The following is a 27,969-nucleotide window of genomic DNA, read 5'->3' on the forward strand; positions in this document are numbered from 1 at the left end:
GAAGTGAATTATATTTATATAGCGCTTTTCTCTATTGACTCAAAGCGCTTTACATAGTGAAACCCAATATCTAAGTTACATTTAAACCAGTGTGGGTGGCACTAGGAGCAGGTGGGTAAAATGTCTTGCCCAAGGACACAACGGCAGTGACAAGGATGGCGGAAGCGGGAATCGAACCTGCAACCCTCAAGTTGCTGGCACGGCCGCTCTACCAACCGAGCTATGCCGTGTTAAAAATAACGTTCAAAATTAAAAACATTCTCATGCGTTTTAATCCATCAATCCAAGAAGTCGCATTAATGGTAAGAAGTTTTTATTTATTTATTATTAGTTAGCTTCATAATAACAATGTTATTAAAAAGAATAAGAAAATTATTATACTCTAAAAATGTTAGACTTACTTAAAAATGCACACATTTAGTTGTATTCATTGTTAAAAAAAATATTGGTAACACTTTAGTATGGGGAACACATTCTAAGTAACAAAGACTTAATTAGACACTAGGGGAACATCAATCAATCAATCAATGTTTATTTATATAGCCCCAAATCACAAATGTCTCAAAGGACTGCACAAATCATTACGACTACAACATCCTGGGAAGAACCCACAAAAGGGCAAGGAAAACTCACACCCAGTGGGCAGGGAGAATTCACATCCAGTGGGACGCCAGTGACAATGCTGACTATGAGAAACCTTGGAGAGGACCTCAGATGTGGGCAACCCCCCCCCCCTCTAGGGGACCGAAAGCAATGGATGTGGAGCGGGTCTAACATGATACTGTGAAAGTTCAATCCATAGTGGCTCCAAGACAGCAGTGAGAGTCCCGTCCACAGGAAACCATCTCAAGCGGATCAGCAGCGTAGAGATGTCCCCAACCGATACAGGCGAGTGGTCCATCCTGGGTCCCGACGAGCGGTCCATCCTGGGTCTCGACTCTGGACAGTCAGTATTTCATCCATGGTCATCGGACCGGACCCCCTCCACAAGGGAGGGGGGGACATAGGAGAAAGAAAAGAAGCGGCAGATCAACTGGTCTAAAAAGGAGGTCTATTTAAAGGCTAGAGTATACAGATGAGTTTTAAGGTGAGACTTAAATGTTTCTACTGAGGTAGCATCTCGAACTGTTACCGGGAGGGCATTCCAGAGTACTGGAGCCTGAACGGAAAACGCTCTATAGCCCGCAGACTTTTTTTGAGCTCTAGGAATCACTAATAAGCCGGAGTCTTTTGAACGCAGATTTCTTGCCGGGACATATGGTACAATACAATCGGCAAGATAGGATGGAGCTAGACCGTGTAGTATTTTATACGTAAGTAGTAAAACCTTAAAGTCACATCTTAAGTGCACAGGAAGCCAGTGCAGGTGAGCCAGTACAGGTATATATGTATGTATATATGTATATAAAGGTATATACAGTATAGGTATATATGTATGTATATATGTATATAAAGGTATATACAGTATAGGTATATATGTATGTATATATGTATATAAAGGTATATACAGTATATATGTATGTATATATGTATATAAAGGTATATACAGTACAGGCGTAATATGATCAAACTTTCTTGTTCTTGTCAAAAGTCTAGCAGCCGCATTTTGTACCAACTGTAATCTTTTAATGCTAGACATGGGGAGACCCGAAAATAATACGTTACAGTAATCGAGACGAGGCGTAACAAACGCATGGATAATGATCTCAGCGTCTTTAGTGGACAAAATGGAGCGAATTTTAGCGATATTACGGAGATGAAAGAAGGCCGTTTTAGTAACCTTAAAGTCACATCTTAAGTGCATATAAGGGTTAGGGTTACTAATAGGCAATAATTCTGAGATTATTGAGGGAAGACTCTTAATTAATGACTTACTACTTGTATAATAAGGCCATGCAGAATAAGGCCTTAATAATGACTAAATAAGAGCCAATATGTTACTAATTTGCATGTTAATAAGCAACTAGTTAATGGTGAATATGTTCTCCATACTAAAGTGTTACCAAAATATTATATGGCTCTCATGGAAATACATTTTAAATATTTGGCTTTCTTGGCTCTCTCAGCCAAAAAGGTTCCCGACCCCTGCTTTAGATAATAATGAGTCATATATTGGAATATGGGATCCATTATTGAAATGTAAGTATTAAATGAACCAAAATATGACTTATTATATCTTTGTGTAAAATATTGGACACAGCGTGTTATCAAGCTTATAAGATGCGATGCATTGTTCATTTTTTTGTATTGTTATTTTTTGTATTAACGTTTTTAATGATGATATCAATGAGGGATTTTTAATCACTGCTTTTTGGAAATCGTTACTAATATTGATGATTTTCGTGTTTGTTTCACTACTTTTATATTGTAGTGTATCATGTTTGTGTGTCCTCAATTGCTCTGTTTACTGCTATTCTGAATGTTGTTGGGTCGGGTTTGGTTTTGGAATTGGATTGCATTATTATGTATTGTTTTGTTGGATTGATTAATACATTCATAAAAATAAAAAAAATTGAAAACATAAAAAGTGGTAATAAAGAGCTAACAGGTGAAATGTAACAAGAAAATGTTGCAATGTTTACTCTAATAACACAAAGCTGCCATGCAGGCAGTTTCTTTCTTTAAAAAATAATAATGAATCAAAATTTAAGTTTCACCTTAAATTTAAGTCCCACCTTAAAACTCATCTGTATACTCTAGCCTTTAAATAGACCTCCTTTTTAGACCAGTTGATCTGCCGCTTCTTTTCTTTCTCCTATGCCCCCCCTCCCTTCAGTCCGATGACCATGGATGAAGTACTGGCTGTCCAGAGTCGACACCCAGGATGGACCGCTCGCCTGTGTATGGGTTGGGGACCTCTCTACGCTGCTGATCCGCCTCCGCTTGGGATGGTTTCCTGTGGACGGGACTCTCGCTGCTGTCTTGGATCCGCTTTGAACTGAACTCTCGCGGCTGTGTTGGAGCCACTATGGATTGAACTTTCACAGTATCATGTTAGACCCGCTCCACATCCATTGCTTTCGGTCCCCTAGAGGGGGGGGGGGGGGGTTGCCCACATCTGAGGTCCTCTCCAAGGTTTCTCATAGTCAGCATTGTCACTGGCGTCCCACTGGATGTGAATTCTCCCTGCCCACTGGGTGTGAGTTTTCCTTGCCCTTTTGTGGGTTCTTCCGAGGATGTTGTAGTCGTAATGATTTGTGCAGTCCTTTGAGACATTTGTGATTTGGGGCTATATAAATAAACATTGATTGATTGATTGAAAATCAATGTCATTATGAATGATTGACATATTCAAGGCTCCGATTACGTCATATTAAATATTCCCCTTTGAAATATTTTTTGGGGGAAAATGTTGCATATTTTGTGTTTGACATATTAAAAAACTGAACTGTTTTTTTTTTTAAAGAAGGGCCTAAAACAGGGGTCGGGAACCTTTTTGGCTGAGAGAGCCATGGAAGCCAAATATTTTAAAATGTATTTCCGTGAGAGCCATATAATATATATTTTTTTAATATTGAATACAACTAAATGTGTGCATTTTTATGTAAAACCAACATTAGGGTATAACACGTCTTTTATTCTTCTGAATAACATTTTTATTCTGCAGCTAACTAATAATGAATAAGATACTTCTTACCATTCTTGACTTCTTGAACAGGTGCGGTAGAAAACGGATGGATGGATACAAATGCATGAGAATTTTTTTATATTTTGAACGTTATTTTTAACACTGATTACCAGTGGAATTATTCATGACTTAATGTGTTGAGCAATGTCAGATAAGATTTATCAGAGAGCCAGATGCAGTCATCAAAAGAACCACATCTGGCTCTAGAGCCATAGGTTCCCTACCCCTGGCCTAAAACAAACATAAATAACAATAAAACTAATAATTGACGGATATATCTGAAGTTGATCTCGAGTTTATTGTGCTAAAAGTAAACGGTAAAAATGATATATAATTTATTTTTTAACACTTTAATGAGTAGGACACTTTTGGATCCCCAATTATTTTAGTGTGATTTGTTTTTAAGTGTCATTGCTCAAATAATCATTGGTGTTATTAGTTATTGACTTTTTTAAGGCTCCAATTATTATTTACTGTAGGGCATATAGTATGCACCTGTCTTGAATTACTGCCGGGTCGAACTGGCTTCTCAAAATAATTAGCGCCTGCTTAGTATTACCGCCTGGTCAAACTTGTGATGTCACTAGTGACACTTCCCCTGTCATCATTTTCAAAATGGAGGAGGAAGATTTCAATACCGGTAATTTGAAATCGCATAAAGGGAAGAAGATTAAGAGATATTCAGTAGGATTTCAGGCCCAAGCTTACATCACACTCAAATTTTTACTGCATGCCTTTGGTAAGTGGGGTGGGACCTAATAAGTTGACTTCTTCCCACTCCCTTTTGAGCCAATCTTGAAATCTACAAAAAATTAGTCACATGTAATGTTTTCAATGTAGGTGTAAAAATAGAATAGAATAGAATAGAGTTTTATTGTCATTATTGCAATGAACAGGTTCAAAGAACAACGAAATTGGAGCAGCTCCTCCTAAGGTGCATATACAATATGGTAGTATAAATAACAAAATAAATTAAAAAAAAAGATAGAGATGACAGATGTATCTATGTATACATACATAAAACATTATTGCATTATTGCAAAAAATAATGTATTTATATATTTCTTTTGTATTTTATGTCATTCTCTTGTTTTGTTTGCATGGCTCAAAATAAACCATTCATTCATTCATAAGTGCCGGAGTGAGAAGAGGTTTGAAAATAATTAGCGCATGCTTACTTTTACCGCATGCCTTTGGTAAGCGGAGGAGTGAGAAGAAGTTTTAAATGAATTAGCGCCCCGGTGGCAATTCAAGGAAATACGGGTAATCTCAAATATTCCACTTGAAAAAATATTGAGTGATAATATTGCATATTTTGTGTTTTTTTTCATCAAAAAACAGGGTTTTCTTTGACAAAAAGAGCATACAACTGAAATCTTTAGAATCATTAAATTGACAGATGGAGATTTAAAACTTGAGTAATAATAAAACAAAATAATACTGAATAATGACATATTTTTTGGACCAAAACCCTTTGGGGTCCCTGGGATCAAGCCTGAGTGGAGGCCTAAATGTATATTTTTTATACATATATTGTATTGCTTTTTAAGATAGAAAAATGTCAAAATGGCCCCCGCTTGCTTTGAATTTTCAGTCTGTGGGCCTCAGTGGAAAAAGTTAGGACACCCCTGAGGTACAGCAAAATCCACAACAACAACAACATCATCAAAAACAAAAAAAAGATCAAATCGTCACTTGAATGTCCTCCGTGTTATCGCCTTTTATTCTCTCCCCTGCGCAAGACACCAGATCACAAAAGATCATGAATATTAATATTATCACAATGAGGTAGACGCCTGATGATTAAAAAGCGCTGGATTATACAGATGTTACACATAATAAATACTCATATAACATCACAATACTGGAGGAGAGCAAGTGTGCGGAATGTAAACATCCCAAATATGACACATGGACTCGCTAAGTTGAAATAACATGAGAAATAAATCCAAAATGTTGCCTTAAAAAAGTAATCATTTCAAATTCCAGATGGAAAGGGAATAAATATAAATGCTTTTTTCAAATCAATAATTCAGACATGTGGCAGGTCCATTTGAAGACAAAGAAAGTTGCAGGAATTTTGACACTTTCTACAATTACAACTTTTATTTTCTGACTATTATTATTTTCTGACTATTACCAAGAATTGATTAAGGTGGACCCCGACTTAAACAAGTTGAAAAACTTATTCAGTAGAAGCATTTAAGTCTCACCTTAAAACTCATCTGTATACTCTAGCCTTTAAATAGACCTCCTTTTTAGACCAGTTGATCTGCCGCTTCTTTTCTTTCTCCTATGTCCCCCCCTCCCTTGTGGAGGGGGTCCGGTCCGATGACCATGGATGAAGTACTGGCTGTCCAGAGTCCAGACCCAGGATGGACCGCTCGCCTGTATCGGTTGGGGACATCTGTGCCTCCGCTTGGGATGGTTTCCTGTGGACGGGACCCTCGCTGCTGTCTTGGATCCGCTTTGAACTGAACTCTCGCGGCTGTCTTGGAGCCACTATGGATTGAACTTTCACAGTATCATGTTAGACCCGCTCCACATCCATTGCTTTCGGTCCCCTAGAGGGGGGGGGGGGGGTTGCCCACATCTGAGGTCCTCTCCAAGGTTTCTCATGGTCATCATTGTCACTGGCGTCCCACTGGATGTGAATTCTCCCTGCCCACTGGGTGTGAGTTTTCCTTGCCCTTTTGTGGGTTCTTCCGAGGATGTTGTAGTCGTAATGATTTTTACAGACCTTTGAGACATTTGTGATTTGGGGCTATATAAATAAACATTGATTGATTGATTGAAAATCAATGTCATTATGAATGATTGACATATTCAAGGCTCCAATTACGTCACATTAAATATTCCACTTTGAAATATTTTTGGGGGAAAATGTTGCATATTTTGTGTTTGCTATATAAAAAACTGAACTGTTTTTTTTTTTTTTTTTAAAGAAGAGCCTAAAACAGGGGTCGGGAACCTTTTTGGCTGAGAGAGCCATGGAAGCCAAATATTTTAAAATGTATTTCCGTGAGAGCCATATAATATATTTTTTTAATACTGAATACAACTAAATGTGTGCATTTTTATGTAAAACCAACATTAGGGTACAACACGTCTGTTATTCTTCTGAATAACATTTTTATTCTGCAGCTAACTAATAATGAATAAGATACTTCTTACCATTCTTGACTTCTTGAACAGGTGCGGTAGAAAACGGATGGATGGATAAAAATGCATGAGAATGTTTTATATTTTGAACGTTATTTTTGATTACAAGTGGAATTATTCATTATTTATCCTGTTAAGCAATGTCAGCTCAGATTTATCCGAGAGCCAGATGCAGTCGTCAAAAGAGCCACATCTGGCTCTAGAGCCATAGGTTCCCTACCCCTGGCCTAAAACAAACATAAATAACAATAAAACTAATAATTGACGGATATATCTGAAGTTGATCTCGAGATTATTGGGCTAAAAGTAAACGGTAAAAATGATATATAATTTATTTTTTAACACTTTGATGAGTAGGACACTTTTGGATCCCCAATTATTTTAGTGTGATTTGTTTTTAAGTGTCATTGCTCAAATAATCATTGGTGTTATTAGTTATTGACTTTTTTAAGGCTCCAATTATTATTTACTGTAGGGCATATAGTATGCACCTGTCTTGAATTACTGCCGGGTCGAACTGGCTTCGCAAAATAATTAGCGCCTGCTTAGAATTTCCACCTGGTCAAACTTGTGATGTCACGAGTGACACTTCCCCTGTCATCATTTTCAAAATGGAGGAGGAAGATTTCAATACCGGTAATTTGAAATCGCATAAAGGGAAGAAGATTAAGAGATATTCAGTAGGATTTCAGGCCCAAGCTTACATCACACTCAAATTTTTACTGCATGCCTTTGGTAAGTGGGGTGGGACCTAATAAGTTGACTTCTTCCCACTCCCTTTTGAGCCAATCTTGACATCTACAAAAGATTAGTCACATGTAATGTTTTCAATGTAGGTGTAAAAATAATGTATTTATATATTTCTTTTGTATTTTATGTCATTCTCTTGTTTTGTTTGCATGGCTCAAAATAAACCATTCATTCATTCATAAGTGCCGGAGTGAGAAGAGGTTTGAAAATAATTAACGCATGCTTACTTTTACCGCATGCCTTTGGTAAGCGCAGGAGTGAGAAGAAGTTTTAAATGAATTAGCGCCCCGGTGGCAATTCAAGGAAATACGGTAATCTCAAATATTCCACTTGAAAAAATATTGAGTGATAATATTGCATATTTTGTGTTTTTTTTTCATCAAAAAACAGGGTTTTCTTTGACAAAAAGAGCATACAACTTAAATGTTTACAATCATTATATTGACAGATGGAGATTTAAAACTTGAGTAATAATACAACTAAATAATACTGAATAATGAGATATTTTTAATATTTTTTGGACCAAAACCCTTTGAGCCTGAGTGGAGGCCTAAATGTATATTTTTTATACATATATTGTATTGCTTTTTAAAATAGAAAAATGTCAAAATGGCCCCCGCTTGCTTTGATTTTTCAGTCTGTGGCCCTAAGTGGAAAAAGTTAGGACACCCCTGAGGTACAGCAAAATCCACAACAACAACAACATCATCAAAAACAAAAACAAAGGTCAACTCGTCACTTGAATGTCCTCCGTGTTGTCGCCTTTTATTCTCTCCCCTGCGCAAGACACCAGATCACAAAAGATCATGAATATTAATATTATCACAATGAGGTAGACGCGTGATGATTAAAAAGCGCTGGATTATACAGATGTTACACATAATAAATACTTATATAACATCACAATACTGGAGGAGAGCAAGTGTGCGGAATGTAAACATCCCAAATATGACACATGGACTCGCTAAGTTGAAATAACATGAGAAATAAATCCAAAATGTTGCCTTAAAAAAAGTAATAATTTCAAATTCCAGATGGAAAGGAAATAAATATAAATGCTTTTTTCAAATCAATAATTAAGACATGTGGCAGGTCCATTTGAAGACAAAGAAAGTTGCAGGAATTTTGACACTTTCTACAATTACAACTTTTATTTTCTGACTATTATTATTTTCTGACTATTATTTATACCAAGAATTGAATAAGGTGGACCCCGACTTAAACAAGTTGAAAAACTTATTCAGTAGAAGCATTTAAGTCTCACCTTAAAACTCGTCTGTATACTCTAGCCTTTAAATAGACCTCCCTTTTAGACCAGTTGATCTGCCACTTCTTTTCTTTCTCCTATGTCCCCCCCTCCCTTGTGGAGGGGGTCCGGTCCGATGACCATGGATGAAGTGCTGGCTGTCCAGAGTCGAGACCCAGGATGGACCGCTCGCCTGTATCGGTTGGGGACATCTGTGCCTCCGCTTGGGATGGTTTCCTGTGGACGGGACTCTCGCTGCTGTCTTGGATCCGCTTTGAACTGAACTCTCGCGGCTGTGTTGGAGCCACTATGGATTGAACTTTCACAGTATCATGTTAGACCCGCTCCACATCCATTGCTTTCGGTCCCCTAGAGGGGGGGGTTGCCCACATCTGAGGTCCTCTCCAAGGTTTCTCATAGTCAGCATTGTCACTGGCGTCCCACTGGATGTGAATTCTCCCTGCCCACTGGGTGTGAGTTTTCCTTGCCCTTTTGTGGATTCGTCCGAGGATGTTGTAGTCGTAATGATTTGTGCAGTCCTTTGAGACATTTGTGATTTGGGGCTATATAAATAAACATTGATTGATTGATTGATTGATTGATTGATTCGGGTGTTAGCATTTAGTGGTCAATTGTACGGAATGTATGCAATCTACTAATAAAAGTTTCAATCAATCAATCAATCAAACAATCTGTGTGTCTTTTTTTTAATATCTATTCTATATTTTACGTTATGACTTAAACGCAAAGTCATTCATTTTACTTTATAAAACGTACGCATGATTACCATAAAATGATGACGCTTCTTCCATCCATTTCCTACCGCTTATTCCCTTTTTTGAGGTCACCGGCGCCTATCTCAGCTACAATCGGGCGGAAGGCCGGGTACACCCTGGACAAGTCGCCACCTCATCGCAGGGCCGAGATGACGCTTCTCGTGAAAAGTTTTTTTTCAAAAGCCAATAACGACATACGCTTTCCTCTTCTAAGAGTGGATCCACATTTTTCAAGGTTATCTTGCTTTGTTCAGACATATGTAAGATGTATTTTATTTTCTTACCCTGCTATTCTATTTTATATTTGATATTAACGTCAAACTAAAACATGACCCAGGTAAACCACCCGCTCGCATCTCAACCTTAGTCGTCCATAATACGGCACGGGGGCCATTTGGGGCCCCTAGCTAGCTTTTTAAGGACCCGCTGTACGATTGTTAGCATTCTAACATCAGCATGCATGGATTTATTAAAAAATTTTGCCAATGATAGCGCCAGATATTTTGTTACTTGACAAAAGATACCTGTAAGCATGTTGTTATTATTTTTTTATTTTTTAGCTAATTTTGTGTGTGTGCACACTATAGTCATATTTTGGTACTTGATGCTTATTAAAGTTAGCAGGCTAGCATTTTAAACACATTTTTCAGACTAATATACAAACCCTGTTTCCATATGAGTTGGGAAGTTGTGTTAGATGTAAATATAAACAGAATACAATGATTTGCAAATCCTTTTCAAGCCGTATTCAGTTGAATATGCTACAAAGACAACATATTTCATGTTCAAACTCATAAACTTTATTTTTTTTTTAAAATAATAATTAACTTAGAATTTCATGGCTGCAACACGTGCCAAAGTAGTTGGGAAAGGGCATGTTCACCACTGTGTTACATCACCTTTTCTTTTAACAACACTCAATAAACGTTTGGGAACTGAGGAAACTAATTGTTGAAGCTTTGAAAGTGGAATTCTTTCCCATTCTTGTTTTATGTAGAGCTTCAGTCCTTCAACAGTCCGGGGTCTCCGCTGTCCTATTTTACGCTTCACACATTTTCAATGGGAGACAGGTCTGGACTGCAGGCGGGCCAGGAAAGTACCCGCACTCTTTGTTTACGAAGCCACGCTGTTGTAACACTTGTCTTGCTGAAATAAGCAGGGGCGTCCTTGATAACGTTGCTTGGATGACAACATATGTTGTTCCAAAACCTGTATGTACCTTTCAGCATTAATGGTGCCTTCACAGATGTGTAAGTTACCCATGCCTTGGGCACTAATGCACCCCCATACCATCACACATGCTGGCTTTTACACTTTGCGTCAATAACAGTCTGGATGGTTCGCTTCCCCTTTGGTCCGGATGACACGATGTTGAATATTTCCAAAAACAATTTGAAATGTGGACTCATCAGAGCACAGAACACTTTTCCACTTTGCATCAGTCCATCTTAGATGACTTCAGGCCGAGAGAAGCCGGCGGCGTTTCTGGATGTTGTTGATAAATGGCTTTCGCTTTGCATAGTAGAGCTTTAACTTGCACTTACAGATGTAGCGACCAACTGTATTTAGTGACAGTGGTTTTCTGAAGTGTTCCTGGGCCCATGTGGTGATATCCTTTAGAGATTGATGTCGGTTTTTGATACAGTGCCTTCCGAGGGATGGAAGGTCACGGTCATTCAATGTTGGTTTCCGGCCATGCCGCTTACGTGGAGTGATTTCTCCAGATTCTCTGAACCTTTTGATGATATTATGGAGCGTAGATGTTGAAATCCCTAAATTTCTTGCAATTGCACTTTGAGAAACGTTGTTCTTAAACTGTTTGACTATTTGCTCACGCAGTTGTGCACTAATACACCCCCATACCATCACACATGCTGGCTTTTACACTTGGCGCCTAAAACAATCCGGACGGTTCTTTTCGTCTTTGTTCCACGTCCACAATTTCCCCAAAAAAATTTGAAATGTGGACTCGTCAGACCACAGAACACTTTTCCACTTTGCATCAATCCATCTTAGATGAGCTCGGGCCCAGCGAAGCCAGCGGTGTTTCTGGGTGTTGTTGATAAATGGCTTTTGCTTTGCATAGAAGAGTTAAGACTTGCACTTACAGATGTAGCGACCAACCGTAGTCACTGACAGTGGTATTCTGAAGTGTTCCTGAGCTCATGTGGTGATATCCTTTACACACCGATGTCGGTTTTTGATGCAGTACCCCCTGAGGGATCGAAAGTCAAGGGCAGTCAATGTTGGTTATCAGCCTTGCCGCTTACGTGCAGTGATTTCTCCAGATTCTCTGCACTTTTGGTGAAATCCCTAAATTCCTTGCAATTGCTCGTTGAGAAACGTTGTTTTTAAACTGTCGGACACGCATTTGTTGACAAAGTGGTGACCCTCGCCCCGTTCTTGTTTGTTCCATTTCACGGAAGCTTCTTTTATACCCAATCATGGCACCCACCTGTTCCCGATTAGCCCTGTTCACCTCTGGGATGTTCGAAATAAGCGTTTGATGAGCATTCCTCCACTTTCCCAGTCTTTTTTGCCACTAGTGCCAGCTTTTTTGAAACATGTCACAGGCATCAAATTCCAAATGAGCTAATATTTGCAAAAACTAACAACATTTTCAAGTTCCAACGTTAAATATCTTGTCTTTGCAGTCTATTCCATTGAATATACCGTATTTCCTTGAATTGCCGCCGGGTTTATAGTATGTGCTTGCCTAGAATTACTGCCGCGTCAAACCGTTTCGCAAAATAATTAGCGCCTGCTTAGTATTACGGCCGGGTCAAACTCGTGACAGTTCCCCTGTCATCATTTTTAAAATGGAGGAGGCTGATTTCAATACCGCTAATTTGAACGAGATTATGAGCTATTCAACTATTCAAAAGGATTTAAGGTCCAAGCTATGCTAAAAAGAACAGTAAGGAGAAATGTTTTATTAATATAGCTGCGGACAGGTGGAGCCGTCAATCCGACAGATGGCGGCGAGGAGGCAACGTGGGCAAGCGAGTGTCCTGGACTGAGGTTTTATTGAAAAATAAACAAAGTCAAACTGCTCAAGCCATGTCCTTCCTTGGTGCTCCTGGGAACCCGCAAGACAACGGCTTGAGACCGTCACAATACCGTAGCTGCGTGTGTCAAATATGAGTCATTAAATGACTCCCGCCTCCTGGTGGTAGAGGGCGCTAGTGATCCTTCTTGCGACTACTCGGCTGCAGAAGAAGTGACAACGAGTGACGTGATATGTGCTGGGAACTGTTACGACTCGGGGGTGCAGGATGGACCTTTTAGGATAAGATAAGAGAGTAAAATACAGCACTATGGGCGGTATGACTCGGTTGGTAGAATGAGGGTTGCAGGTTCAATCCCCGCTTCTGCCATGCTAGTCTCTGCCGTTGTGTCCTTGGGCAAGACACTTTACCCACCTGCTCCCAGTGACACCCACACTGGTTTAAATATGTTACTTAGATATTGGGTGTAACTATGTAAAGCGCTTTGAGTCACTAGAGAAAAGCGCTATATAAATGTAATTCACTTCACTACTCTTATGCTGGCTGTGTAAACAACCGGGTCCTAAATACCCAGTTTATTATTATTACAATAACACTTCCTGGTGGCAGGGGTGGGATAAAGAGATCACCCACGGAGCAGAACGGGAGGGGGAGTTGTCCGAGGATAATTCTGTTGTCGCCCGCACGTGAGGAGCCGAGCTAACTGATAGCAGTGGTCTGTTACCAGTTTTCTAAACTGGACTTTCAATCGAAGCAGGAGGTAATAAAGGAAGATCTCCATCGAGACAGAGAGACTTTTAAAACTGAAGAAAGATAAGGAAGACTTCTATAAACAAGTTATCGATGCTTTTGATCAGAAGGAGCTGCGCATGGACTTCATTTATAAGTAAAGGTAAGACCATAATAACGTTTTTTTTATTAAATGTGCTTTTCATGATGGTATCCTTACATCACACTCAAATTTTTACTGCATGCCTTTGGTAAGTGCTGGAGTGAGAAGAGGTTTTAAATTAATTAGCGCCCCAGCGGCAATTCAAGGAAATAGGGTAAGTTGAAAAGGATTTGCAAATCATTCTTTTCTCTTTTTCTTTACACAACGTGACAACTTCACTGCTTTTTGACTTTAAAACTACATCTATTGTCAATTTGAGGTAAAAACTACAAAAATGACCTCCACATCTTTTGATTTGTCACTCTGTGGCCCTCAGTGGAAAAAGTGTGTGCAAGCCTGGCTGCACTGGTAAATAATCGATTACGCTGTAAACATAAAAGTCCTATTTTTGGCATGGAGTTAAATTCCTGGCAAGCAACAATCAGCAGGGACAGAAAGGCTCAGGCGTGCGAGGCCGCTTTGAGCCGCTGCAATTCCACCTGGTCTTCGGCTTTTCCCCGCCCCTTTTGGAATATGGCGGCGATCTCCTGGAAGGCCTTGCCCTTGGTCTCGGGCATGTGCAGGTAGGTGAAGATGGTGAAGGCCAGCAGCAGAGCAGCAAACAGGATGAAGACGTACGGGCCCAACCAAGCCTGGCAGAGGACATGCAAGTCAGAGGAATGTTGGACATCAGGAGACCACCACAAAGTCTCGCTTTTAGGCACGCCTTTTTGTACGCAAATATAAGTGACAGCACAATTAAGAGTAGTCATGGTGAAACATACTGAAACAAGAATGCTTTATGAGAAAGAAGCGAGGCCGTGTCCTTCTAAACTTGTTTTCATTTTTGTCCCACATCACTTACTTTGTTTATGGCAAACACACAAAAATATGCAATATTGTCCACCGAAAATATTTAAAAGAGGAGTATTTGATGTGAAGTAATCACAGCCTTAAATAGGTCACTAATTCAAAACATTGATTTTGAGTGATTATTATTATTAATTTTTTTTAGAAATGACAGTTTTTAGGGGAAAAAAAATCCTAATAAATTTCTTTGGGATCCACTCATAAAAGTGTTAAATATAAGTCTTGTATTATAAATTTATATTTTACTTTCAATGCTTTGATTTCTTTATCAAGTACGGATGTTGTTTATGTTTTTTTTATTTTTTTTATATATTTTTCTAAGTTTCATGACCTTTTTGTTAAAAATAAATAAATACATAAATTTAAAAAACATTGCTTTTTCTATGGCAAAAATATTTAAAAGTGGAATATTTGATATGAAGTAACCGCAACCTTAGATAGGTCAATAATTCATAACATTGATTTTGAGTGATTATTATTAGAAATGACAGTTTTTAGGAAAAAAAATCCTAATAAATTTCTTTGGGATCCACTCATAAAAGTGTTAAATATAAGTCTCATATTATAAATATATATTTTACTTTCAACGCTTTGATTTCTTTATCAACTTCAGATTTTTTTTTAATGATTTTTATTTTTTTTATAATTTTTCAAAGTTGAATGACCTTTTTCTAAAAAAAAAAAAACTGCTTTTTTCATGGCAAAAACACAAAATTTGCAATATTGTCCACCAAAAAATATTTAAAACAGGAGTATTTGATGTGAAGTAATCACAGCCTTCAAATAGGTCAATAATTCATAACATTGATTTTGAGTGATTATTATTATTATTATTTTTTAGAAATGACAGTTTTTAGAGGAAAACAAATCCTAATAAATTTCTTTGGGATCCACACATAAAAGTGTTAAAGATAAGTCTTGTATTATAAATGTATATTTTACTTTCAACGCTTTGATTTCTATATCAACTTCAGATGTTTTTTTTTTCTTAATGTTTTTTAAGTTTCATGACCTTTTTGTAAAAAAAAAATAGTAAAAAAAACAAAAACCCTGCACGCCTTTTTATATGCAAATATAAGTGACAGCACAATTAAGAGTAGTCATGGTGAAATGATAGTGAAACAAGAATGCTTTATGAGAAAGAAGCGAGGCCGTGTCCTTCTAAACTTGTTTTCATTTTTGTCCCACATCACTTACTTTGTTTATGGCAAACACACAAAAATATGCAATATTGTCCACCGAAAATATTTAAAAGAGGAGTATTTGATGTGAAGTAATCACAGCCTTAAATAGGTCAATAATTCAAAACATTGAATTTGAATAATTATTATATATATATATATATATATTTTTTTATAGAAATGACAGTTTTTAGGATCCTAATAAATTTCTTTGGGATCCACTCATAAAAGTGTTAAATATAAGTCTTGTATCATAAATGTATATTTTACTTTCAATGCTTTGATTTCTTTATCAAGTACGGATGTTGTTTATGTTTTTTTTATTTTTTTTATATATTTTTCTAAGTTTCATGACCTTTTTGTTAAAAATAAATAAATAAATACATTTAAAAAACATTGCTTTTTCTATGGCAAAAATATTTAAAAGTGGAATATTTGATATGAAGTAACCGCAACCTTAGATAGGTCAATAATTCATAACATTGATTTTGAGTGATTATTATTAGAAATGACAGTTTTTAGGAAAAAAAATCCTAATAAATTTCTTTGGGATCCACTCATAAAAGTGTTAAATATAAGTCTCATATTATAAATATATATTTTACTTTCAACGCTTTGATTTCTTTATCAACTTCAGATTTTTTTTTTTATGATTTTTATTTTTTTTATAATTTTTCAAAGTTGAATGACTTTTTTCTAAAAAAAAAAAAAACTGCTTTTTTCATGGCAAAAACACAAAATTTGCAATATTGTCCACCAAAAAATATTTAAAAGAGGAGTATTTGATGTGAAGTAATCACAGCCTTCAAATAGGTCAATAATTCATAACATTGATTTTGAGTGATTATTATTATTATTATTTTTTAGAAATGACAGTTTTTAGGGGAAAAAAAATCCTAATAAATTTCTTTGGGATCCACACATAAAAGTGTTAAAGATAAGTCTTGTATCATAAATTTATATTTTACTTTCAACGCTTTGATTTCTATATCAACTTCAGATGTTTTTTTTTTCTTAATGTTTTTTAAGTTTCATGACCTTTTTGTAAAAAAAAATAGTAAAAAAAAACAAAAACCCTGCACACCTTTTTATATGCAAATATAAGTGACAGCACAATTAAGAGTAGTCATGGTGAAATGATAGTGAAACAAGAATGCTTTATGAGAAAGAAGCGAGGCCGTGTCCTTCTAAACTTGTTTTCATTTTTGTCCCACATAACTTACTTTGTTTATGGCAAACACACAAAAATATGCAATATTGTCCACTAAAAATATTTAAAAGAGGAATATTTGATGTGAAGTAATCACAGCCTTAAATAGGTCACTAATTCAAAACATTGATTTTGAGTGATTATTATTATTATTATTTTTTAGAAATGACAGTTTTTAGGGGAAAAAAAATCCTAATAAATTTCTTTGGGATCCACTCATAAAAGTGTTAAATATAAGTCTTGTATCATAAATTTATATTTTACTTTCAATGCTTTGATTTCTTTATCAAGTACGGATGTTGTTTTTTATGTTTTTTTTATTGTATTTTTATTTTTTTATGTATTTTTTTAAGTTTCATGACCTTTTTGTTAAAAAGAAATAAATTAATTAAAAAAACATTGCTTTTTCTATGGCAAAAATATTTAAAAGTGGAATATTTGACATGAAGCAACCGCAATAATTGATTTTGAGTGATTATTATTATTATCGTTTTTTTTTAGAAATGACAGTTTTTAGGAAAAAAAAATCCTAATAAATTTCTTTGGGATCCACTCATAAAAGTGTTAAAAATAAGTTTCATATTATAAATATATATTTTACTTTCAACGCTTTGATTTCTATATCAACTTCAGAAGTTTTTTTTTCTTAATGTTTTTTAAGTTTCATGACCTTTTTGTAAAAAAAAAATAGTAAAAAAAACAAAAACCCTGCTTTTTTCATGGCAAACACACAAAATATGCAATATTGTCCACCAAAAAATATTTAAAAGTTAAATATTTAATGTGAAGTAATCACAGCCATAAATAGGTCAATATTTTGTAACATTGATTTTGAGTTATTATTATTGTTTTTTTTTTTTTAGAAATGACAGTTTTTAGAAAAAAAAATCCTAATAAATTTCTTAGAAAACAATAAATAAATAAATTAATTAATTAAAAAAACATTGCTTTTTCTATGGCAAAAATATTTAAAAGTGGAATATTTGATATGAAGTAACCGCAACCTTAGATGGATCAATAATTCATAACATTGATTTTGAGTGATTATTATTATTATTATCATTTTTTTTTTCCGAAATGACAGTTTTTAGGAAAAAAAAATCCTAATAAATTTCTTTGGGATCCCTTCATAAAAGTGTAAAAAATAAGTCTCATATTATAAATATATGTTTTACCGTCAACGCTTTGATTTCTTTATCAACTTCAGATTTTTTTTTTTAATGATTTTTATTTTTTTTATAATTTTTCAAAGTTGAATGACCTTTTTAAAAAAAAAACAACAACTGCTTTTTTCATGGCAAAAACACAAAATATGCAATATTGTCCACCCAAATTTTTTTTAAAAAGTGGAATATTTGATGTGAAGCAACCACAGCCTTAAATAGGTCAATAATTCATAACATTGATTTTGAGTGATTATTATTTTATTTTTTTTAGAAATGACAGTTTTTAGAAAAAAAAATCCTAATAAATTTCTTAGAAAACAATAAATAAATAAATAAATTAATTAAAAAAACATTGCTTTTTCTATGGCAAAAATATTTAAAAGTGGAATATTTGATGTGAAGCAACCACAGCCTTAAATAGGTCAATAATTCATAACATTGATTTTGAGTGATTATTATTTTTTTTTTTTTAGAAATGACAGTTTTTAGAAAAAAAATTCCTAATAAATCTCTTTGGGATCCACACATAAAAGTGTTTATAGATAACACTTTTATGTGTTGTATTATAAATGTATATTTTACTTTTAATGCTTTGATTTCTTTATCAAGTACAGATGTTGTTTTTTTATTGTATTTTTATTTTTTTAAGTATTTTTTTAAGTTTCATGACCTTTTTGTTATAAATAAGTAAATAAATCAATTAATTAAAAAAACATTGCTTTTTCTATGGCAAAAATATTTAAAAGTGGAATATTTGATATGAAGTAACCGCAACCTTAGATAGATCAATAATTCATAACATTGATTTTGAGTGATTATTATTATTATCATTTTTTTTTTCCGAAATGACAGTTTTTAGGAAAAAAAAATCCTAATAAATTTCTTTGGGATCCCTTCATAAAAGTGTTAAAAATAAGTCTCATATTATAAATATATGTTTTACTGTCAACGCTTTGATTTCTTTATCAACTTCAGATTTTTTTTTTTAATGATTTTTATTTTTTTTATAATTTTTCAAAGTTGAATGACCTTTTTCAAAAAAAAACAACAACTGCTTTTTTCATGGCAAAAACACAAAATATGCAATATTGTCCACCAAAATTTTTTTTAAAAGTGGAATATTTGATGTGAAGCAACCACAGCCTTAAATAGGTCAATAATTCATAACATTGATTTTTAATGATTATTATTTTTTTTTTTTTAGAAATGACAGTTTTTAGAAAAAAAAATCCTAATAAATTTCTTTGGGATCCACACATAAAAGTGTTATCTATAAGTCTTGTATTATAAATTTATATTTTACTTTCAATGCTTTGATTTCTTTATCAAGTACAGATGTGGTTTTTTTTATTGTATTTTTATTTTTTTAAGTATTTTTTTAAGTTTCATGACCTTTTTGTTATAAATAAGTAAATAAATCAATTAATTAAAAAAACATTGCTTTTTCTATGGCAAAAATATTTAAAAGTGGAATATTTGATATGAAGTAACCGCGACCTTAGATAGGTCAATAATTCATAACATTGATTTTGAGTGATTATTATTATTATAATTTTTTTTTTTCCGAAATGACAGTTTTTAGGAAAAAAGAATCCTAATAAATTTCTTTGGGATCCCTTCATAAAAGTGTAATAAATAAGTCTCATATTATAAATATATATTTTACTGTCAACGCTTTGATTTCTTTATCAACTTCAGATTTTTTTTTTGTTATGATTTTTTTTTTTTAAATAATTTTTCAAAGTTGAATGACCTTTTTCTAAAAAATAAACAAAACTGCTTTTTTCATGGCAAAAACACAAAATATGCAATATTGTCCACCAACATTTTTTTTAAAAGTGGAATATTTGATGTGAAGCAACCACAGCCTTAAATAGGTCAATAATTCATAACATTGATTTTGAGTAATTATTATTATTATTATTTTTTTTTAGAAATTACAGTTTTTAGGGGAAAACAATCCTAATAAATTTATTTGGTATCCACACATAAAAGTGTTAAAGATAAGTCTTGTATTTTAAATATATATTTTACTTTCAACGCTTTGATTTCTATATCAACTTCAGATGTTTTTTTTTTTTAAGTTTCATGACCTTTTTGTATAAAAACTAAATAGTAAAAAAAAAAAAAAAAACTGCTTTTTTCATGGCAAACACACAAAATATGCAATATTGTCCACCAAAAAATATTTAAAAGTTAAATATTTGATGTGAAGTAATCACAGCCATAAATAGGTCAATATTTTGTAACATTAATTTTGAGTTATTAATATTGTTGTTGTTTTTTTAGAAATGACAGTTTTTAAGACAACAAAGCCCTAATAAATTTATTTGGGATCCACTCATAAAAGTGTTAAATATAAGTCTTATATTATAAATATACATTTTACTTTCAACGCTTTGATTTCTTTATCAACTTCAGATGTTTTTATGTTTTTCATTTTTTTAATGATTTTCTTTAAGTTTTAATTACATTTTTGTAAAAAAAACAAACAAAAAACTGATTTTTTATGACAAATACACAAAATTTGCAATATTATCCACCAAAAAATATTTCAAAGTTAAATATTTGATGTGAAGTAATCACAGCCATAAATAGGTCAATATTTTGTAACATTAATTTTGAGTTATTATTATTGTTCTTTTTTTTTTGGAAATGACAGTTTTTAGGAAAACAAAGCCCTAATAAATTTATTTGGGATCCACTCATAAAAGTGTTAAAAATAAGTCTCATATTATAAATATACATTTTACTTTCAACGCTTTGATTTCTTTATCAACTTCAGATGTTTTTTATGTTTTTCATTTTTTTAATGATTTTCTTTAAGTTTTAATTACATTTTTGTAAAAACAACAACAACAAAAACTGCTTTTTTATGGCAAATACACAAAATTTGCAATATTGTCCAACAAAAAATATTTAAAAGTAAAAAAAACAACAAAAACAGCTGCTCAGTCGCCATAATTTTACCGTAAAAAAAACATTGAACCATTTTTCTATTTACAGCAATACACAACAACAACAACAAAAACAACAACCGTTTATTTTTATGATAAAAAACTGGCCGCTCTGTCGAAAAATTTTTACAGTGAAAAAACACGGTACCTTTTTTTTTTACTTACAGTAATAAATTGTAAAAACAACAACCATAGATTTCATGATAATAGAAAATATGGCCAGCGGGGCATCAATAACAAAATGAGGCATCATAATGTGTTGATTGCACGACTGTATGTATCGGTATCGGTTGATATCAGAATCGGTAATTAAAGGCCTACTGAAAGCCACTACTAGCCACCACGCAGTCTGATAGTTTATATATCAATGATGAAATATTAACATTGCAACACATGACAATACGGCCGCTTTAGTTTAATAAATTGCAATTTTAAATTTCGCGTGGAAGTATGCTGATGAAACGTCGCGTTATGATGAGGCGTGTGCGTGACGTCACGGATTGTCAAGCACATTTTGTTCCAGCATCGTTCCCAGCTATTAACTCGTCTGTTTTCATCGCATAATTCCACAGTATTCTGGACATCTGTGTTGCTGAATCTTTTGCAATTTGTTAAATTAATAATTGAGACATCAAAGAAGAAAGCTGTAGGTGGGAAGCGGTGTATTGCAGCCGCCTTTAGCAACACAAAAACACAGCCGGTGTTTCATTGTTTACATTCCTGAAAGATGACGGTGAAGCTTTACTATGGAACAGAGCGGTCAAGTGAACACGGTTGGATTGGACCACACACACAAAGTACAGTGTATTATGCAGCGATCATTTCCAAAGATCGTGTTTCGAAGAGGGTCCCTTGCGAAGGGCAGAGATGGGCATCGCCACCACCCGTCGACTGGTGCTGAAGAAAAGTGAAGTGAAGTGAAGTGAATTATAGTTTATATAGCGCTTTTTCTCTAGTGACTCAAAGCGCTTTACATAGTGAAACCCAATATCTAAGTTACATTTAAAGCAGTGTGGGTGGCACTGGGAGCAGGTGGGTAAAGTGTCTTGCCCAAGGACACAACGGCAGTGACTAGGATGGCAAGAGCGGGAATCGAACCTGCAACCCTCAAGTTGCTGACACGGCCACTCTACCAACCGAGCTAAAGGCTGACCTTCAGGTTGTACAGGTAGGACCATATAATCTCACTAAAACACTAGTAACACAATAAGCAGATAAAAGATTTTCCAGATTATCCTAGTAAATGTGTCTAATAACATCTGAATCGCTCCAACTGCCCTCGCCTTTTTTTTCTTTCTAGTCCTTCACTCTCACTTTCCTCATCCACGAATCTTTCATCCTCGCTCAAATTAATGGGGAAATCGTCGCATTCTCCGTCCGAATCGCTCTGGCTGCTGGTGGCCATGATTGTAAACAATGTTCAGATGTGAGGAGCTCCACAACCCGTGACATCACGCGCACATCGTCTGCTACTTCCGGTACAGGCAAGGCTGTTTTATTAGCGACCAAAAGTTGTGAACTTTATGGGAGATGTTCTCTACTAAATCCTTTCAGCAAAAATATGGCAATATGGCGAAATGAATGGAGCTGCTATCCCCGTTTAAATAAGAACATCTCATTTCAGTAGGCCTTTAAGAGTTGGACAATATTGTGATATCGGCAAAAAAAGCCATTATCGCACTTCTGTAGTTATTCTGCACAAAAGACTTTTACTCGATACATGTTTTTTTTCCGTAGGCCAGCTTTCTAGATGCCAGCGTGCCGGGTCGTCCTACCTGGATGTAGGAGAAGCTCATGCCCACCAGGAAGTTGCTGGTCCAGTTGCAGCAGCCGGCCAGAGCCATGGCCGCCGGCCGAGGACCTTGACTGAAGAGCTCGGCCACAATGAACCAGGGGATTGGACCCGGTCCCATCTCGAAGAAGCTGACAAAGAGGAAGATGGCCGACATGCTGAAGTAGCTCATCCAGGAGTACTCCACCTGCCGGCCGGCTCACGGTTATTAATACACGCCCATTTTTTTGAGGGGGGTTCGGCAGAAAATGTTCACACGCGGAATGAGAGCAGAACCTGGAGTTTGAGGCCGATCGTCATGGCGACGGCGCAGCAGCACATGCCGCTCAGGCCCACCAGGGTCAGGGTGCGCCTGCCGGCCCGGTCCACCAGCACCACCTGGAACACAACCGGGGTGACTGACCGTGGTGGTGGACACGCCCCCCCCCCCCTCGGTGTTTGCACGGCCACTCACGGACACCAGCGTGAAGACGGTGTTGATGGCGCCCACGCCGATGGTGGCGTAGGCGGGCTGAGCGATGCCCGCCTGAGCAAAGATGGATGTGGAGTAGTAGAAGATCTGCAAAATATCAGCCAGTGGGGAAATGAGTTTGGCGATAAGATGGACATTTTTACTCAGACATTCTTTCAACAAGTAAAATGTCATATTTCCTTCCAAAAAATAGTCTCGGAAATATTTTTTTTATTTTTTATTGCAAATAATTTTTTGGCATGACCAGACATGGAGAGTGGCAGTGCCAACATGAGGTCTTCAACTTATTTGGCTTGATGCATGTATTTCTTTAAAAAGCTACAAGTTGTTGATAATGTATGTTCTTCCTATCAAAATAACATTTTTCATGTAACGTGATATTTCTTTTGCTGGTTATTGTATTACTAAAAATGTTTCTTTACATTTATACTTCATGTGCTTTGTCAGAGAAGTAAACCCTCCTTTGAGTAAGTGATGGAAAAAGTTGATGCTGATGTTCTCCAAAGTAAAACTACGCGCACACAGAAAAATGTCATTAATAGACACTTAATTATTTTTTGATTATTGAACAATCTACAGGAACACTTTTCTATTAAAGGTGTACGCAAAAATAATTTTACATCTGCATCGCAATTGTTAAATCATCCTGATTCTAAATCGATTAAAAAAATATTAAAAATCTTTATAAAATGTATATATATATATATATATATATATATATATATACACATATGTGTATATATATATATATATATATATGAATCGCAGTTCTTAATCATTCCGACTCTAAATCAATTTAAAAATAACAAAAATCTTCATCAAAATTATATATATATATATATATATATATATATATATATATATATATATATATATATATATATATATACACAAACACAAACGCACACACACACATATACATTTATATATATATACATATACATACATATATATTATATATATACACACATATACATATACATATATATTTATATGTATACACACATATACATATATATATATATATATATATATATATATATATATATATATATATATATATATATATATATATATACATATACACACATACATATATATATCAATACATCTATCAGAAACCGACATTTGGGCTTTACATTTTGTGTTTTATTGTTTTCTTTTTTAATGTTTTATTGTTTTTTAATGTTTTGTATTGTGTTTTTATATGTTTAATGGATCTTTAGGTCTGCAATAAGGTTGATGATGTATATATATATGTATATATATATATATATATATATATATATATATATATATATAATATATATATATATGAAGATTTTACAAATGTTTAATCTATATAGAAACAGGATGATTAAGAATCGCGATTCAGATGTATATATACACATATATATATATATATATATATATATATATATGTATGTATATATATATTTATATACATACACACACACACACACACACACACACATATATATATATATATATATATATATATATATGTACACACACATATATATATATATATATATATATATATATATACACATTATTATTATTATTTTTTGCCTCTAAAAAGAATCATATTAAAAAATATATATTCTCCCGTCCAGCTCCATGCAAACAGAAGTAGCTTTTCCAACCTGTAACCTGTTTGATTTTAATTCCAATTTCTTACACCAAATAATACACTGTGAGAATGTTGTTCAATCGAGGATCGATTCCGAATGGACTCATCGGCCCAGACATCGTAACGAATGACCAAAGATTGACACCTCTATTCGTTATCATTTATTTTACGATTAAAAAAAAGTAAAATCAACTATCAATAATTGTTACGGCACAAAGAAGCGTAGGATCTTTATTTGTTTATTTTCGTTTTTTCCTACTCCTTTTTGGACATGTTGTCTGCTTCGGTCTAACTTTTTTGAACATCAGCGTGAACTTCTTTCAGCACATGAGGATTGGAATGAGAGAGAAAAGGATAAACTCACAGCGTTTATGCCAGACAGCTGCTGAGACAGATGCATCATGAGGGCCACAAACAGCTGGCGTCTGTACACGGAGGAGCGGCTCTTGGGAGAGAACACACAGGAAGTGACGTCCTCCTCACACACCATAAAGCGGGCCTTTTTCTGTTTCTGCACCCACCAAAGACAGGATGGAGACCCGAGGCTCCTTGTCCACTTCCTCCTTCTCTCTCCTCATCTCCTCCAGATCAGCGGAGGGGTCATAAGCCCCCTTCAGGCGATGCAGACCTGCACCGACACAAGAAAATACTGCAATGACGTCCAGGCTGATGCAACACATCACAGTTATTTTTACATTGGTCATTGGCCAAAACAAATGCACATTGGGTATGGAGTGAGATTACTGCAAAACCCCATTGACACACACACATTCTATTTTTTTTTAAATATTTTCTTAAAAAAATACATATATATTTGCAAATAAAAAAAAGAAAAATGTCAATAAAAAATTTGCAAGTAAAAAAACAATTTTCTTCAATTTAAAAATAATTTGCAAATAAAAAACAATTTTCTTCAACCAAAACATTATTTGCAAGTAAACTATATATATTTCCTTCTATTCAAAACCGTTTTTGCAAGTAAAACAATTTTTTTTCTTCAATTAAAAAAAAATAACTGCAAGAAAACAATTTTTTTTCTTCAATTAAAAAAAAATTGCAATTAAAAAATATATTTTCTTCAAGTTAAAAATTATTTGCAAATAAAAAACAATTTTCTTCAACCAAAACATTGTTTGCAAGTAAACTATATATATTTTCTTCTATTCAAATCCATTTTTGAAAGTAAAACAATTTTTTTTCTTCAATTAAAAAAAAATAACTGCTAGAAAAAAAATGTTTTTCTTCAACTAAAAAAAAATTGCAATTAAAAAATATATTTTCTTCAAGTTAAAAATTATTTGCAAATAAAAAACAATTTTCTTCAACCAAAACATTATTTGCAAGTAAACTATATATATTTCCTTCTATTCAAAACCGTTTTTGCAAGTAAAACAATTTTTTTTCTTCAATTAAAAAAAAATAACTGCAAGAAAAAAACATGTTTTCTTCAATTAAAAAAAAATTGCAAATAAAAAATATATTTTCTTCAAGTTAAAAATTATTTGCAAATAAAAAACAATTTTCTTCAACCAAAACATTATTTGCAAGTAAACTATATATATTTTCTTCTATTCAAATCCATTTTTGCAAGTAAAACTATTTTTTTTCTTCAATTAAAAAAAAATAACTGCAAGAAAAAATTTTTTTTTCTTCAATTAAAAAAAAATTGCAATTAAAAAATATATTTTCTTCAATTTAAAAATTATTTGCAAATAAAAAACAATTTTCTTCAACCAAAACATTATTTGCAAGTAAACTATATATATTTCCTTCTATTGAAAACCGTTTTTGCAAGTAAAACAATTTTTTTTCTTCAATTAAAAAAAAATAACTGCAAGAAATAAATTTTTTTCTTCAATTAAAAAAAAATTGCAATTAAAAAATATATTTTCTTCAAGTTAAAAATTATTTGCAAATAAAAAACAATTTTCTTCAACCAAAACATTATTTGCAAGTAAACTATATATATTTTATTCTATTTAAACCATTTTTGCAAGTAAAACTATTTTTTTTCTTCAATTAAAAAAAAATAACTGCAAGAAAAAAATTGTTTTCTTCAATTAAAAAAAAAATTGCAATTAAAAAAATATTTTCTTCAATTTAAAAAGTATTTGCAAGTATAAGAAAATATTGTTTCCAATTTTTAAAAATATTTGCAAGTAAAAAACACTTTTCTTCAATAAAAAATATTTGCATATGAAATATATATTTTTAATCCATTCAAATAAATATTTGCAAGTAAAAAACAATTTTCTTCAATTAATACATTATTTGTAGATTAAACATTTTTTTTCGATTTACAAAAATGTTTGCAAGTAAAACAATTTTTTTTTCAATTTGAAAAAATATTTCAAGTAAAAAACTATTTTTTTCAATTAAATCATTATTTTCAGGTAAAAAAAATAATTTCTTCAATTAATCAAATGCATGTTAAAAATGACTTTCTTCAATTAAAACAATATTTGCAAATAAAAAAAAAGGAAATTCTTCAATTGAAAAATATTTGTAAGCAAAAAATAATATATGTAATATAATATGTGCAAATATATATTTGCACGTAAAAAAATCTTTGCTTGAAAAAAAAAATGCAAGTAAAAAGCTATTTTCTTCAATTAAAAAAACATTTGCAAGTAAAAAACTATGTTTTTTTTAATTAAAAATGATTTCAAAGTAAACCAATTTACTTTCATCAATTTGAAAAAAATATTTGCAAGTAAACTATTTTCTTTGATTAAATAATATTTGCAAGTAAAACTACTATTTTTTTCCAAAAAATTATTTGCAAATAAAAAATTTTTTTCTTCAATTAAAAAAAAATTTGCAAGTAAAAAACTATGTTTTTTTTTTATTAAAAATGATTTGAAAGTAAACCAATTTACTTTCATCAATTTGAAAAAAATATTTGCAAGTAAACTATTTTCTTTGATTAAAAAATATTTGCAAGTAAAACTACTATTTTCTTCAAAAAATTATTTGCAAATAAAATAATATTTTCTTCAATTAAAAAAAAAATTGCAAGCAAAAAACTATTTTCTTCACTTAAAAAATGATTTCAATTAATGATTTCCTTTGTCATGAAAAAGGAAGGTTTTTTGGGTTGTGCACTAATTGTACGTGTATCTTGTGTTTTTATATTGATTTAATTAAAAAAATAAATAAAAACTAAAATAAAATAAAACAATTTTTATAAAAAATTCTCATGCGGCCTGGTACCAATCGAGTGGTGGTTGGGGACTACTGATATATA

The 27,969-nt window shown here is 33.3% G+C and overlaps 1 protein-coding gene across 1 annotated transcript in view; it reads right to left on the bottom strand.

Moving 5' to 3' along the window:
• Positions 1-8,140: 8,140 nt before the first annotated feature.
• slc2a2 (solute carrier family 2 member 2) overlaps positions 8,141-27,969 on the bottom strand; it is a 37,315-nt gene continuing 17,486 nt past the window's right edge. Inside the window, exons 7-12 of the mRNA XM_061896289.1 lie at positions 25,244-25,350; positions 25,087-25,167; positions 23,072-23,176; positions 22,894-22,995; positions 22,601-22,804; positions 8,141-14,094 (exon numbers count right to left, since the gene is read on the bottom strand). Coding sequence (XP_061752273.1) covers positions 13,903-14,094; positions 22,601-22,804; positions 22,894-22,995; positions 23,072-23,176; positions 25,087-25,167; positions 25,244-25,350 — 791 coding nt within the window. The 3' untranslated portion in view covers positions 8,141-13,902. The remainder of the gene's footprint in view (positions 14,095-22,600; positions 22,805-22,893; positions 22,996-23,071; positions 23,177-25,086; positions 25,168-25,243; positions 25,351-27,969) is intronic.

The sequence above is a fragment of the Nerophis ophidion genome, linkage group LG03 (genome assembly GCF_033978795.1).
Source record: "Nerophis ophidion isolate RoL-2023_Sa linkage group LG03, RoL_Noph_v1.0, whole genome shotgun sequence".
NCBI classification, from domain to species: Eukaryota; Metazoa; Chordata; class Actinopteri; order Syngnathiformes; family Syngnathidae; genus Nerophis; species Nerophis ophidion.